At 42.6% G+C, this 14,609-nt stretch overlaps 1 protein-coding gene across 8 annotated transcripts in view; it reads right to left on the bottom strand.

Moving 5' to 3' along the window:
* The window catches only part of LOC148659493 (furin-1-like), a 107,301-nt gene that overhangs the window by 88,964 nt on the left and 3,728 nt on the right, over positions 1-14,609 (bottom strand). For 4 of the 8 annotated variants that reach the window (XR_015940504.1, XM_088641792.1, XM_088641791.1 and 1 more), the window contains exon 2: positions 5,177-5,487. Coding sequence is in view for 7 of the 8 variants with exons in the window: in XM_088641792.1 (XP_088497918.1) it covers positions 5,177-5,356 (180 nt within the window). In the remaining variant the exon portion in view is untranslated. Of the gene's footprint in view, positions 1-5,176; positions 5,488-6,275; positions 6,367-9,749; positions 9,772-11,158; positions 11,301-14,081; positions 14,317-14,609 lie in introns of those variants that run through there. The other 4 variants (XM_088641789.1, XM_088641788.1, XM_088641793.1 and 1 more) reach the window with 4 other exon arrangements.

Here is a 14,609-nt window from a genome sequence, read left to right as displayed (position 1 = left end):
CAGAGGGGTGAAGAATGGAACCAGTTAAGTAAAGGGGCAGTTTGGCTTGAGCAGTCTATTGATGGTGGAGAAAAGATGTCTGGGGCTGTTTTGGCGATTTTCAATGATGTGAGAGAAGTAGGTGGATCTAGCAGACTCTATGGTAACCTTATAATCAGATAAGTAATCTCTCCAAGCCTGCTAATGTACATTTAGGCCAGAAAGACGCCAACTACGCTCAAGTTTGTGAGAGGCACCTTCATGGATCGCAGATGGTCATTGTACCAGGGGGCAGGGCGAGAGAAAGAGATGGTTCGAGTTTTTAAAGGAGCAAAGGTGTCAAGGGTAGATAAAAGAGCATTATCAAGTAACTGTATTTTGTCCTCTAGAGGGTCAGAGGAAGAGAAACAGGATAAGGAGGACAGAAATAACAGGGAGGTCACTGGCATATTAAGTCTTCATTTGTGGGACTCACTCAGCCATGTCTGTGGAATGATCAGTCATGAGCAGCAGATTCACATTGGAATCTTTCTACAGGTGAGAAATATCAGGCAAAGGACACTGAACTCTGGGCAGGAGTGAAAAGGACAGTTTTCATGCCAGCAAATTTGTGTCAAGACCCCTAATAAAACTACAAACATCTAGGCATCAAAGACACTCACTTTTCACTGCTAAATAGTTTCCCCCCCCCCCAAAGTCATTATTTGAAAGAAAATTCACCTTAACCATTTCGACATTAGACATCTGCCTATGTAAGTCCACAAAGTTCCTTTGCTTCTATGACCAAAAAAAGCTCTTTAAATAACTATTGGGAAGGAATCGCTAGAACTAGAAAATTGTCAACTTTGGCAAAATGACATGCAAGCAAAGATGGTGTGACCACAGACACTGTGGGTTGTTTTGTGGTTATTATTGTGAAAACAGGGTTTGCTGCCATTGAAAGACCTGCAGTTAGGCTTGCAATAGTTTGATGCAGACCTACATGAAGAAAAAAAAACTACAGTTTGGGTTTAAAGGAACAGTTTATTTTCTAGAAGGATAATAAAATATGTACAAGTGACAGGCCCACGATGGAAAATGTCATCTTGGGTTTTATGATCATAAGGGACCCTTGCTAAAATAAAGGTGCAGTGTCAAGATGTACACCAACATCTGCTGTAGGAAATTCTCAGCAACTGCAATAATACAAACTGTGCAATTTTCCTGTAGAACCACGAGGTTTTTCACTGACAGCATTAAATTACCACTTGGAAAATATTAAGATTCGTAAACTGAGTTGTGAAATTCTTAAACGGATAGCAACCCACCACATCACAGAGGTCATACTGTTTCAAGCAGAGAATTTTTAAAATTACTATTGAAAAGGTAAAAACATATGGTAACTAAACTAAGCTTAAGTTTGTAGTGCATTGGTCAATGCAAGTCTTAAGCCAACTGACCACGTGCTGAACTAAGGAAACTTTTCACGTTTGGTAGAGGATTGTTTAACAAAAACACTTCATTTTTGGAAATTACTAAAAGTAGGCACAGAAGTTCGACAGCTCTTTCATAAATAATGCCAAGAGTAACAAAGTAAATTCCTCTCCGACATGAACTTGACAGTTGTGCTGGCCAAGGGGGAGGGGTGGAGTTATCTGAGATCCGCTGTGTTGACTGTACAGACTGTCCCTCTTGCGAGCAGAGGCCTGGGTACGAGCCAGTGGCGGACCGATTACGAAACTGTTTTGGAAAGACTAAGAAAAAGGGTTAGGGAAAAGACCCATTATAAAAAGTAGGACTTTCTTTTTTGCTCCTGTTCTCTTCTGCAAGGTCTGAGCATGATTTAATAAATAAGCTCGGCTGACTTTTGCTTCTTTCACACCCCTGTGCAACCGCACTTACTGCAGAAAGCTCAAGAAGCCGTCATTCACTTGTTGTAAATTTAAATCAAGGCAGTCAATCTCTATGAGCTGTGGAGAGACCCCACGAAAGTTAGTGGCTGAAAAGAGAAGATGGCGAGACAGCAACCATCACGTGACGCAGGAAGTCATGGAAAGGACACATCTGGCTGCTCCCATGAAACAACCCGCCAGCTTCCGAACGAGAAGGAAGCACACAAGCCCAGCTGTGTCCACCTTTAACAATTACCCCACACAGGCAAGGATCAAGAGGAGACCGCTTGCTGCATGCAGACGTACACCTTAAAACACACATACAAACCCCTGTGACTGGCAAAAAAACAGCACCCCACTTGCGCTAAGGGGAAGTATCTAGCACAACATCACACAGGCAGCTGTTTCACTGCTCCAGCTCCACATTCCCCACACCTCCAAGCCCCCGGTCAGTAACCTGCCAATTTCTACATTTTAATTACTTGTCTTACACGTAACCATCTGTGCAGTAGTTCCCAGGTGAAGCACAAGAACACAGGATCTGAATAATACCACATTGTTGGGCTCGCTGTATACCTGCAGGACTGAGCTTATTCTTCCCTAACAAAAGATCAGCAGAGACCCACCACACCTTAGACAGGAGAATGGACCTGTGACAGGAGCTGTGTGGGAATTTTATTCGGGGTCATTTCTCTCCGCCCTGCTTACTAACCACTGATGACTTCCTATACCTTTAGACAGCACAAAAAACAAATTACTGCACAGTGTGGCACTGAGGTTATTGCAGTCAATTAAAGCAAACAAGTTACTTGGGCCACAAAGCCTCCTATTATGTCAACCTTATAATTCTCATGTTCAGTCAAATATTGTAACAGTTTCCCCTTAGATTTATGCATATCCTTGTTTACAATGTGTATTTATCTAATAAACCGCAACCATGGCAAGACAGCTACAGCAGCTGCTGTTATACATAAGCTAAGCTGTCAGGCAGAAATGAAATATTTGACTGGACCGAAGTATACAGCTCTGTTGCTCAGGATCTGCGCCTGTCGCTGGAAGATTGCCGGCAAAGGAATCCTACTCTGTTGGGCCCCTGAGCAAGGCCCTTCACCCCAACTGCTCCAGGGGCACTCAGACCCCAAGCTTCTCTCCCTGTCTCTCATGGAAAGGGATCTGTGGTATGTGAAAAAAAATTCCTAATACAAAAAATTGTATATGGCCAATAAAGTGATCTTCGTACAGAACCCTTCATGAGTTCAGAAACAACTAGCAGAAGGACAGGGGGAGGAAGTGCAGTCTTCATCCGTCTTCTCCATTACAAGCCCTCGATTCACCAACATCTTTGCAACCTTAAACCGAAAAGTGAACAAGCTCGGCCTCTCCCAGGCTTTTCATTGCAATTCCACACAGTACTATTTATAAATCGTTTGTCTTCAAAACTCAAATTATACCTGCTTCCTTTCCGCTACAGCAACAGGAAGCATGCGTGCTTCCATGCATGGCAATTTACTCAACGGCACACGGCAACATACATATTTAACGAACTCTGCCACACCACTGAACATTGAAGACAAGCAGTTACAGACAGGCTATAATAGACAGGAAAAGGGCTGTTACCACAGACGCTTGTAAACAGGATAATTCCACTCCTGCCCTGAAGTAAACACCATAAGAGCTTGCAGGACTCAGAAATAAATTGTTAAGCCCACCCAAACGGTTTCATTTGTCCAACAATTTATGGGTTTGCCATCAGCTAGCAGGAAAGATGAAGAGAAAGCCACTGAACTGGCCTTCTGTTGGAGATTAGAAACTAGCCTGTTGAATCCCTAGGCACCGATTCCAGTTCTCCTTCTCCCTTTCCTCGTGTAAGAAGTTCTTAATCATTGGTTAAAAGCTTCCATACATGCAGATGGCATTCCTGCACCAACCCCAACCCCCCACCCCATCTGCTCCCCTGTTAATCTGCTCCAGATCTCCATGACATTCTACATACTGTTCAAACACTGGAACCAGGAAGGATTGCAAAACATTTCAAAGAAAACAAGAGATGCGTTTTGTGTTTCCACAAGAGATATCAATTTCGAACAGCCTGTAGCAAAACAAGTTTATTCCTGTTGGATATTGTGTTGCAGGAAAATACACTGAAATTACTAAAGACAAACCCAAAGTTAAGTAAAGACTCGCATTAAGCACTTTGTTTTGTTTTTTTAAAGTGACAACAAAAGGTCTTAACTTTTCCATTAGGCTCAAGTCAAAGCAGGCTTTTAAAAAAAAAAAAAAAAACTCAAGCGCTTTCAGAGCAGCCTCTGAAAAGATACCTGACTGATTCCAGCATAATCAAATTTGCACAGGTGTAATTGTGCTCAGGCTACCCCATGGTCTTCCTTTAAAGGATTTGTTTACACTTTGGATCTCATGTCCAAAGAGTGCTTTGACCGAACAACAGGACTGCCAGCTGCCAGGTGAAGTGGCACCAGCTTGCACAGGCGTGCAATACTCAAGCTGGGGTACCGTCAGGCTGACGAGGCCTTTCGCCAGCATTTCCTCTCTTCTGAACACACTGGACAGCCACCTCGCACAAGACACTCGCTGGAGGAGCGCTCCGGGCCTGTGCCTGCGCCCACGGCAGCAGAGCTCCGCTGCTTCCAATACAATCATCCCTAGTTCCCTACCAGAGCCCCTGCTTCTGGAAATGATCAGGCGGGATGAAATCGTACATGCAAATGAAGCACTTGAATAAAACTGATCGCCATTATCCATGCAGTTCTGAGTTTCTGGTCAACCAGCACTTTTCCAATCCAATCCTGAATCCAGCCCTGAACTAGAGGGCGCCAACTGGCATCTGATCAGCATGACTTCTTTCTCCCCATTCTTACCTAAAGACGATTTCTTTCTGCACAGCATCCCCGGGGAAAGGCTTTGAATGTGGATATAAGCATTTAATTACTGCTTCAAACAGCTCCTTAAGGCATGACAGCGCAGTTACACAAAGATCACAGTGGGGGAAAAGCCTAAATAAAGTAGAACAAACCACTTCATCTGCTGTAGGAAAACAAGTAGTTCAACCGGCCTGGGAAATAGCAAGACCATTAGATTGACCTCTAGCAGCCACGAGCTTTTTTGCTTTAATTCAAAAGGGGGAAAAAAAAAATCAATCTTCTCTGAGACTGAACATTGCAGAAAGGCATATAAAGAGCTCTAATCAGAGGCAAATTAACCTGAAGATTTCACGCCTACAGCACAGGAAATTTTTCGTGGTTCAGCACTTTCCTATACACTCCGTATTTGGACAGGAGAGGAGGGAGTGAACGGAAGCGTCGACTCACATTGCCATGGTTGATGAAGCCGTGCTTCCTGGCGATCAGGTCAGCCTGCTCCACGCCCCCTGAGATGTGGACAGCCCACGTGTTTGTGTAAACCTTCTGCTCTGTGGACGGCCTGACTGCGGAGGCCAGAAAGACCATGAGAGTCCCAAACAGCAGCAGCAAAGCCAGTCGGAGATCCATCGAGAGGTGTTGCAGGTCTCCAAACCCTCGTGTTTCCAATATAAAAAGCTCCTACAACCCAGCTACCTTCCAGCTAGCCACCTCTGCGCCGGGCACATGTAACCACACAGGCTGATCAGCACACGGATCACCTAGGAAAAAAAAATACAAAACAAAAAGGCAAGGTTAATATAGCCCCTAGACACATATGCACAACTCATTTCCTCCATCTTTACTGACCGCTAGGTATATATATGTAAAGGTGAAAAACGTTCATAAATTCCGTGCATCTCAGACTGAAACCTTAAATGTCAGGCCAGCACACTAAAAGAAAAAGTTCAGTTTATTTCCCTATTAGCATCCAGAACGCCCTTGCCCTGCACAATAGAGATGGATCACAGATTAGAGCTCGTTTTTTTGGTAGCAATAAGCCCCGAGACAACTCTTGCAGCTATCAGCAGCCAGGGATTCATTAAAAAGCAAGAACGTGGCAATAAAAACACAGAAATGTACAATCTTGGTATCGTCAGAGCAGAAACATTGACTAAATAAGACTTGTCTGATAAGAAATGAGAAACATTAGCAGTCTTATAAACCCAGACTAGTTTACTGTAAAATGGGCGTTTGCTGAATATTTCCATTAAACTGTTTAATGCATCTGTGCTTCTACATTTCCAAAAAAACAGCCAAATCGCTAGTATTATTTCCAGAGGAGGAGGAGTAGGAGGAGCTACACCTAAAATACAAATTATTTTATACCGTTTGTAGTCTGTTCAGGCAACATTACAGGCATAATTTTCTGATTTTCAACAGCTCAGGAACTCGGTCAAAACAGAAACGCATTCACACAAGAGCCATTCCACTGACTTTGTCAGTAACGTGAACATGCTCCTAAAACTTCAATAAAAAGGAAACGCTCACAAAAAAATGCATCCTTCACCTGAACAAGAAGACTTTTGGCATTTTGTGAGATTCTCTAATTACCTCCAAGAGCTACAGTTAATTTTTCATAGCCTTCTGAGGAGGATATCCTTGTGAAAACAAAAAAGTAAATCCATGTCAAATTATAAATATTCAGTTTCCATAAAATGCAACCACAACCACTGTCACTTCCTGGATATTTCCCTCATGTCAGAAAACTGTGGAGTAACGGAAGTCCCTTCTCATACATTATTACTCCCAGCTAACGAATCCTTCCTGCTGGGGTTCCAAGGACTGAGAAACTTAGCTCACTTGTTGAGACTCTGAAAGATTAGGATGAAAAAAACATGGTCTTCAACCATGTTCATCTAAACCACAGCCACTTTTCCACACATTTGCCCATTTTAAAAAAAAGCTGTGCTTTAAGAGTCAAGATAAAACACTCTTGGGAATATGGACAGTGAAAAGACCTGGACGGCAGAAAAATCACTGGTTTAATATAACAACATTCAGGCCCTTTTTGAAGATGTTCAAAATGAGTACCTCTGCTCATATCCTTCCATCATACTGTGGTAGAGAAAGAAGAAACTACTTCAAAATATATAACTGCAGGAAAATCTCAGTCAAAACGTAAGTCTGTAATAACACAAGTTTCCATTTTAATTGAGTACATGCAAAGCTGTAATTTGCGCCAGTGTGTGATCCAAATTTTAAAGGAAACAAGACCTCAAAAGATGAGCTCCTGATTATGCACAGGAAGTCATTCAAAAACTTAATTTCCTTTCCTGTTGATAAGAAGTAACCCAATTTTAAATGCTGTTCTAAAGGTTCAAATATGGTGTTCAGTTTTGGTTTGCATATCACAAAAAAGGACATGATATCTTTAGAACAGAAAAGCAACAGCTATGGTTCCTGGTCCAAGTGGATTTTCAGAAATGTATAAACTGGATCAAACCACGCAGCACAACAAGGACACAAGGTCTCTAATGGATGAAGAACGGGATGTTTCTTTGCATAGAGTAGTGGATATTTAGATCCAACTTCCTGATCAAGTGTGTAAAGCTCAACTAATTCAAGAAAAGCAATTAAAACAATTACAACAGACAAGATGGACTAGGAACCTTCTCTTACTACCAAAGCACCCAGGGTCTGTAACATGCAACATTTCTTAAGGAGGATCCTCAGCTTAACTGTCAACTCGTCAAAGCCTTTCACTAAACTTCACTGGAACTGGATATTATAAAGAAGCGAAACATCAATAGAGGCTCATTTGTTTAGAGGTTAAAACATATAGGGGAGGCCACTCGGCCCATCTAACCCATTTGGTAGCTGAAAATAATCTACTAATTACCAAAGAAGCTGGATGGGCCAAAGGGCTTTCTCGTGTTCTTTAATGCTGCTCTTTCAAAAAAACATCCATTATTATTAGGAAGCCATTCATACTGATGAGGGTCATGGCAAACCAGGCCTATCCTGCAAGCACAGGGCGGGACAGAGCACATGACTGCTCCTGAACCTATAATTACTCAGACACAGAAAGGACAGAGACAGCAAAAGAACAAAGCATAGATTGTTTTTTTTTTTTTTTTTTTAATACAGTGCTTGTTCCCTTCGAGATCAAACACTGCTGGAATGACTCCTCTTCCTGCAGGGCAGGGATTATGAGAAACCCGAAGGAAAGCAAAGCGATCGGCAGCCCTCTTTCAGTTCGATTTCATCAAAGACCGAAGCACATCAAACTGGATCTGCAAGGAGAGTTCCTCAGGGGAGCCTGCACACAGGAAAAAAACTTCCCAGGCAAATATGCTAACTGCACAACCTCAGATTTGGAGCTCATCAAGGTCTGAAACAACCCTGCAGTTAACAGAGGACAGCAGGAAGCTTGTCTGAAGTCCACCACCAGATGGGACATGTTGGCACCTATGGTAAAATGTGCAGATTAAAACTCCCCAAAAAATAAACTGCCATCAACATTAAGGTGGAGAGGACTAGACATGCAGGCGAGTGTACAGAACATGTCATAAAGCAGGCTCTCATTAGAGCACACATTTAAGCCAAAAATAGCAAGCCTGAGTACAGCAGTGAGCCCTGGAGTTAATGGCACAGTCAGAGGGAACAGCTGGCCTAGATCTCTCGCTCCTAAAACCTACGGGGAAAAGAAAAAGGCATTCCTACAAGGCATGCAAAGACACCCCAGAAAATCGCACTTAAATATCCCAAGAATATTTAAAAATCACAAGCCATAATTAATTAACTTACAAAACGTGGAGAGCCAACACCAAAGCAAACCAAGTTCATCAATAAACATGCTTCACACCAAATTGATGTTTTTCAGTAAAAAGATGCAAAGACTTAGGTCTGTACATCGCAAGCACTTCTTCACAACAGGTCGCAGAACACAAACCTAGCAGCTGCTGAAAGTCTGACTAAGACATCTCACTTACAGAGAAAACAGCACTTCATTACACAGCTAATGAAAAAGAAACTATTTTTAATAGCTTGGTCATTTGCACGTGTCATGGGAAGAGGTATTGTGAGCCTCCAATAGAAACAAACAAGCTAAGATCTTACATCATAAAGTCAGGACAAAAACAGCAACTAGTCTTCAGCTGCTGTAAATTCAATTTATCGTGGTGAATGTTTGCTCAACAGAGGAACAGATTTGACGCTCGAGTGCCAGTATGTTTTTAGGTAACAGTTTAAGAAACACCTGCCTTACAGCGTAAATTGGTTTATTTTTTCCCCCCACTTACTTCCTGCAACAGAAGTTCCACTTCAGCAGTGGTAAAAAAAAAAGGTTTTACAAGATACTGCCTATAGGCTCCATCTCCCTCTTAATATTATATCCCACCATACATGAATTTGTGCAGCACAGTACACATGGTATTTCTGCAGATATTTACCACTACTTTCACAGACTATAATGAGTCTTCATCTAGTACTGGATCAGAAGTAAATAAGTCCAGGACTATTGCTTGCATTGGTATATGAAAACCATAACCCTCGACTAATCAATTAAACATTTCTGCTTTTTTTTTAGCCAGAAAGTAGAGAGATAGCACTGCTTGAAGTAAATGTATCACAGAGGAAAGAGGACATACACAGCACAGTCTACTCATAATGAGCTTCTTAGGTACTGAATCTACCCAATGTGTTATACTTGCAGCATTTGGACACGAAACACCTAACCACTTAAATCAGTCAATAAGTGCAATCTACCGATAGCTAAAAAAAAATTAATGTCGCTAGAGATCAAAGGAAAGTAATCTAGCACCATAGTAAAATGATGCATGCTGTTCTGTTGCTAAAGCATTAGAACTGTTCTAGGGAGTGCTGATTAATAGATTTGTTTTTGAGCAAGCAAAATCCACAAGAAATATTTTTCCAATAAGGCCACTGCCAGTAAATAAACTTTTGAATGACTCAGAAGCTATGCAGCCTGCACTTAACCACAACTCACAGATATACAACAGTAAGGCATGCAGTAAGCTACCTTGTACTGCAGGACCCAAGCTGAACCCCAGCAGCAAATTGCAAACAGATCACAAAATGCACAAGCAGCACTTTAGCATTTCAAGGACTTTGTTCTGCCAGTTGTGACAGACCCCACTGCTATCAGTGCAACACCACACCAGACCATACCACTGGTGGAGCCCAGCCTCGTGACTGGCCCATGGCAAAGATAGGCCTTTACTGCCACTCCTGCAGCACAGAGAGCACCGACGCAAAATAACTGCTTACCTGCTCCCCCTCCTGCATGTCTGACTAATTAACAACCAGATAACATAAGGGAGAGCTTTTGCAGATAAAAGGCAACTCGGGCCACAGTGCTTAACATTTTGAACACGTCAACCAGTGTTCAGCAAAAGTAAGAATGTTAAATATACGTACAGGAACTACAGACCGACTAGATTTATGTGGCCAGAAATAAGTAACACACAATAACTAACTTTTAGATTTTAAGCTTAAAAAAAAAAAACAACCAGAGAAATGGTGGGATTTCTGAACGATTTTTCCTTGTTACAACAAAAATATGTTTAAAAATCAAACTCTCCAGGGAGTAAGCAAAACCTCTCTCCTTGACTGGTCGAAGCTGGAGCCAAGACTTTTCAAACCAGTCTATCTGTGATCCAGTCACGCCAAGCAGAAAATCTTCTGCAGCAAAATGATTAAAATTATTTTCATTCCCCAATTAACATTTAGTTCCTAAAACCTCAACTATACATCATATACCTCATTGCAAGACATTTTTTATCCATTTCATCCAATTCAGGCTCAAGGGAGAACTAGAGCCTATCTCAGCAAGCAAGTCAGATAGCGGTACAAATCTTCAGTATTACCACAGATATAGAGAAGGATTTTCATACAGTGTGCGCAATACATTAATGGCAACATTACCTTAGTGTCAAACTAAAGCTTTAGACTACAAAAGATTGAGTAAGCTATAGCACTCTCTAAACTTATTTTTCCTGTGAAACAGAGCTACACGCCAGGCTTCTGAAATGCGTTTTGAACAAATAGATCTGGTATTCGTAATGTGAAAGTTTTACGGCTGCCATCAGTTTTATTCCCCACAAATATGAAATTATTTCAATGCAACGGAGCAGGTTCATCTACGTCCCCCCCCAGCTCACACACTCCACAACAAACCCTTGTGCACCCTTACAGGTCAGGGTAGCAACATCCCCGGTCAAGCTGGAGAGCACTGCCCGAGTGGTCTACAAAGAAACGCAAACTCGACTCCGTCGAATAATTCATCGATTCTTTATACAGCGTACAAATTTGTGGCTCGCTTTGCTCTTTAATTTTTTATTTTTTTTAATCTGGACACAAAGGTCAGATCTCGGCTTCCATTTACACAAGGAACCTGTAACAGAATATGAAGTGCCGGGGTCGGCTCACCTGTGGGGTCCTGTTCCCCAGTCTGGAGAGCACGGCAGTGAGCAGGCTGAGTGAGGCACAGGGCAGATTGTGATGCACACTTAACCAGCTTGTCTGACTCGTGCATTCCACCCTGCTTCAAACTGTACCCGCCCTCCGTGACCTCATTCTACAGCCCTTCCAGCTACAGAGAGGCTCACACACATTCCGGGCCAGCCACAGAACACACCCGCCAGGGGAGACAGATTGTTAATAATATTTCCATGCATGGAGTCAGCCTTGGAGGAAGGCCATGCAAACTGACAGCAATCAAACTGCATTCAGCACAAATAAAACTACAGAGAATCATAACCAACTTTCCCCCCCCCCTTTAAAAAACAAACTCTGGCTTAGGCAGCTGGGGAATGTTAAACACAATTATGCAATATATATATATATGTATGTAATGATTTACTGAATTGTTATCAATTCGTTTTTAGAAGCGTTTGTGGGGGGGGTATTACATTCTTGTAATGAGGGTAATTTTTAAATATCAATCACAGTAATTTACATAAGTTGTTCTTGGTTCTAGAAATAATAGAAAACTCTACAATCAAGCCGTTCCCGAACATGAAACATGTAACATGAAAAGTGAAGATCTGAATATAAATTTGTCCTTGACTGAAACGCCGTTACACACCCTGTAGAGCTGAGGAAAAGCTTTCCCTGTCAATCTAGCATGTCACTCTCCTTAACAAGCAAGACAGTGTGTCCCAACGGGCTTAATGACACTCACTAGGTGAGCAGCAAGGTTAAGATGCTTTTCAACAGCAGCAGTTCATTTACATCTCGTTTCCAATGCAAAATAAAGAAGGGCACACATGGACGTGTATGTAAATTACTGGAAATAATTAAGATCTTAATTTCTATCAGTGCGCAGTACTACCAAGGCGTTCAGTTTGATCACGGAGCCCCTCTGTTCAACGGTAACGCAAGAATACTTGGGTGAGGTCCGACATGCAGAGGCAGGCTGGACGACCCAGGGCGTCTTTTTTTACCGGTTAAAGGCTTGCGCAAGAGGACACCACAGACAATTCCAGTCCAGTGGGAGACCAAGCCCGGAGACAAAAGAATTAGGCACCGATTAAGTGTCTTATTAGCACACCGGCTGAGTTGTAGGAGACGTCAGGAGCCAGCCTCTTCGCGCTGACTCACGTCGCTTCCCCCGCCTGGAGCGGCTACCGCGCTTTCCAGGCGCTCACCGATTCCGACGGAAAGGGCACGGCTACAATGCCACACACGGGAAGATCCTCGCACCTCTGCGCGCTACGAGAACAAAAGATGACGGATCAAGGGATCTCTGCCTAATGCTTGCATCTTTCCCGACAACTGGCAAGCAAACTTCCCTCCTCCCCCCTTAACTCCAACCACGGTGATCAAACCTCCCCCCTCCAAAAAAACCTCGAACGCATCAATTACTGGTATTAACTCAAAAGATGTTAGAAAGAGGTCGTCAAGACAATCTCCCTACCGTGACAAAATAAATCCTAACAACTGTCTGTAAGCAGATCTGTTTTAAAGACTATCACGCCTTCCACTACAGACCCTCAGATACTGCGGTTTTGGACTGGATCCTGCAGGCGAGGTGTGTTAAATACCCCCAACACAGGGTCATTTTATAGAGAGACAACATGCGGTGTGCGATCACCGCGAAGAGAACGACGGGCTCTGCAATTGGGTAGAAAATGCTAATGCGGTGCCAAAAACTTCGCAGACTTATGTAGGTGATACTGAAAACAACCTGCGGATTTTAAGACAGGCATCGCAGGTAAATAACCGTGAAAGGCACACAGATTATTTCCATTTCGGGGACAAACTCTTCAGCTTTACACATTGCCGTCCGTTCGGACAGCAGTGCGAACTCAAACATAAAACAAGATCACGATAAGATCTGCCAGTAAAAAACCATAAGCTTTATATCTCCCCATGCCTTGAGTCGCGTCAAGTTCGCCTTTCACGAACTTATTCTCCCAGTCCGAGAGAAAAAGGAGGGGGGAAAAAAGAGAAGCCTAAAACTATCCAGCTGGGGAAAAACATACATGAAATCGAGAAAACACCCCTTCCTCAGTTCAATTCAGAAACAAGTCGCCTCAAACTAGAGAGGTTCAACCTTTTGCTTCGCACAGCTTCTGAGTAAGATTCTTTCATTTGTATTTTTGCGTTTCCATTAGGCTGCACCAGGCAATTGCTAACTTAAGTTTTAAAATTCAAAGTGAAACTGGGAAAAAGCGTTTTAAATTCTGAGTTCCGGTTTTAAATCTGTATCGCACAAAACAAGATCCCACAAAACATTTGGTCAGCTCGATGATGTTATCCAAAACAACACTCGCGTCTCAGAAGGCAAGGCAGTTATAATGTAAGCATAATAAATCTTCATTGAACAAGGGTCAGTTATAAACCTCCGATCCACGCCAAAAGCTAAAACTACAAAAAGGCACAACTGAGCAAATTCAACAGATCCACAAGTCTCTTGCCCCGTGAAGGTCCACAAATTCGGCGTGAGTGATTAAATAGATAATAGATTATAGATAATAAATAGATTAGACAGAACACACGCAGCACACCTCTAGAATTACAACTGCTCCGCGGCGAGTCCGAGAGCCACGGTTTTCTCCTGCAAACTATGTAACTACACACTACTGTAACAATTGTTTAACAACATTAATAACAATAACTAATAAGAAGCTTTACAGGAATAAGTTAATTCACGAATCTCAAAGAGATAAAAAAATAAGATAAAGTCCTGGAGAGATTTTTTTAAAGGATATCATGAGCTGGGTACTTAGCCTGCAAAAGCCTCTTATTAGGTATGTTCATAAGAGGACCATTGTTTTTTCTTTTAAAAAAATGTAAGCGACATCTTAATATGCAGAACTAGAGCTTCGTAAAAGAAAGAACAGTATACCTTTCCAAAGGTACCTCTTGAGTTACACGTAGTCACTGCTCACTGCATAAACATTTCACGATTTTGAAAACTTCCGCTTGGATACCGCTCGCTGTCTCGTCTGCTGGCACCACCGAATTGCGAAACACCATCTAATAATACGATGCTCTTCAAAACTGCGGGCTCAGAAGGGATATCCCCGACTGGCGCATGTCTGGATGCCTTCAAAGCTTGCGTGTCTGTTCCCGATTGCACATTTCCGATCAACTAACCTCAGACCTTTCAGAGTCGATAGCGCGCTTATCCAAACCCCGCTTCTGTGCAGAACTACAACGTCACAGTGAAAAGCACGAATCACCGGGAGACAGTAAATGAAAGACATCTGCCAAATCTCTTGAAATTGAACTTGCCTGAATATGTACACTATTGTTCCTTCCTGTGACGACCCGCAGGGCTGTCAGTACCGCGCAATAAACACGGCGCGATTCACCAGGCTGGCACCGACCTGTGAAAACCTACAACACCGGCCAGTCAAAAAGTTTCGCGTCA

Source organism: Lepisosteus platostomus, chromosome 7 (assembly GCF_059453375.1).
Source record: "Lepisosteus platostomus isolate fLepPlt1 chromosome 7, fLepPlt1.hap1, whole genome shotgun sequence".
Classification (NCBI taxonomy): domain Eukaryota; kingdom Metazoa; phylum Chordata; class Actinopteri; order Semionotiformes; family Lepisosteidae; genus Lepisosteus; species Lepisosteus platostomus.
Note: the sequence above shows the minus strand (reverse complement) of the source record. Positions and strands in the feature narration are given on the sequence as shown.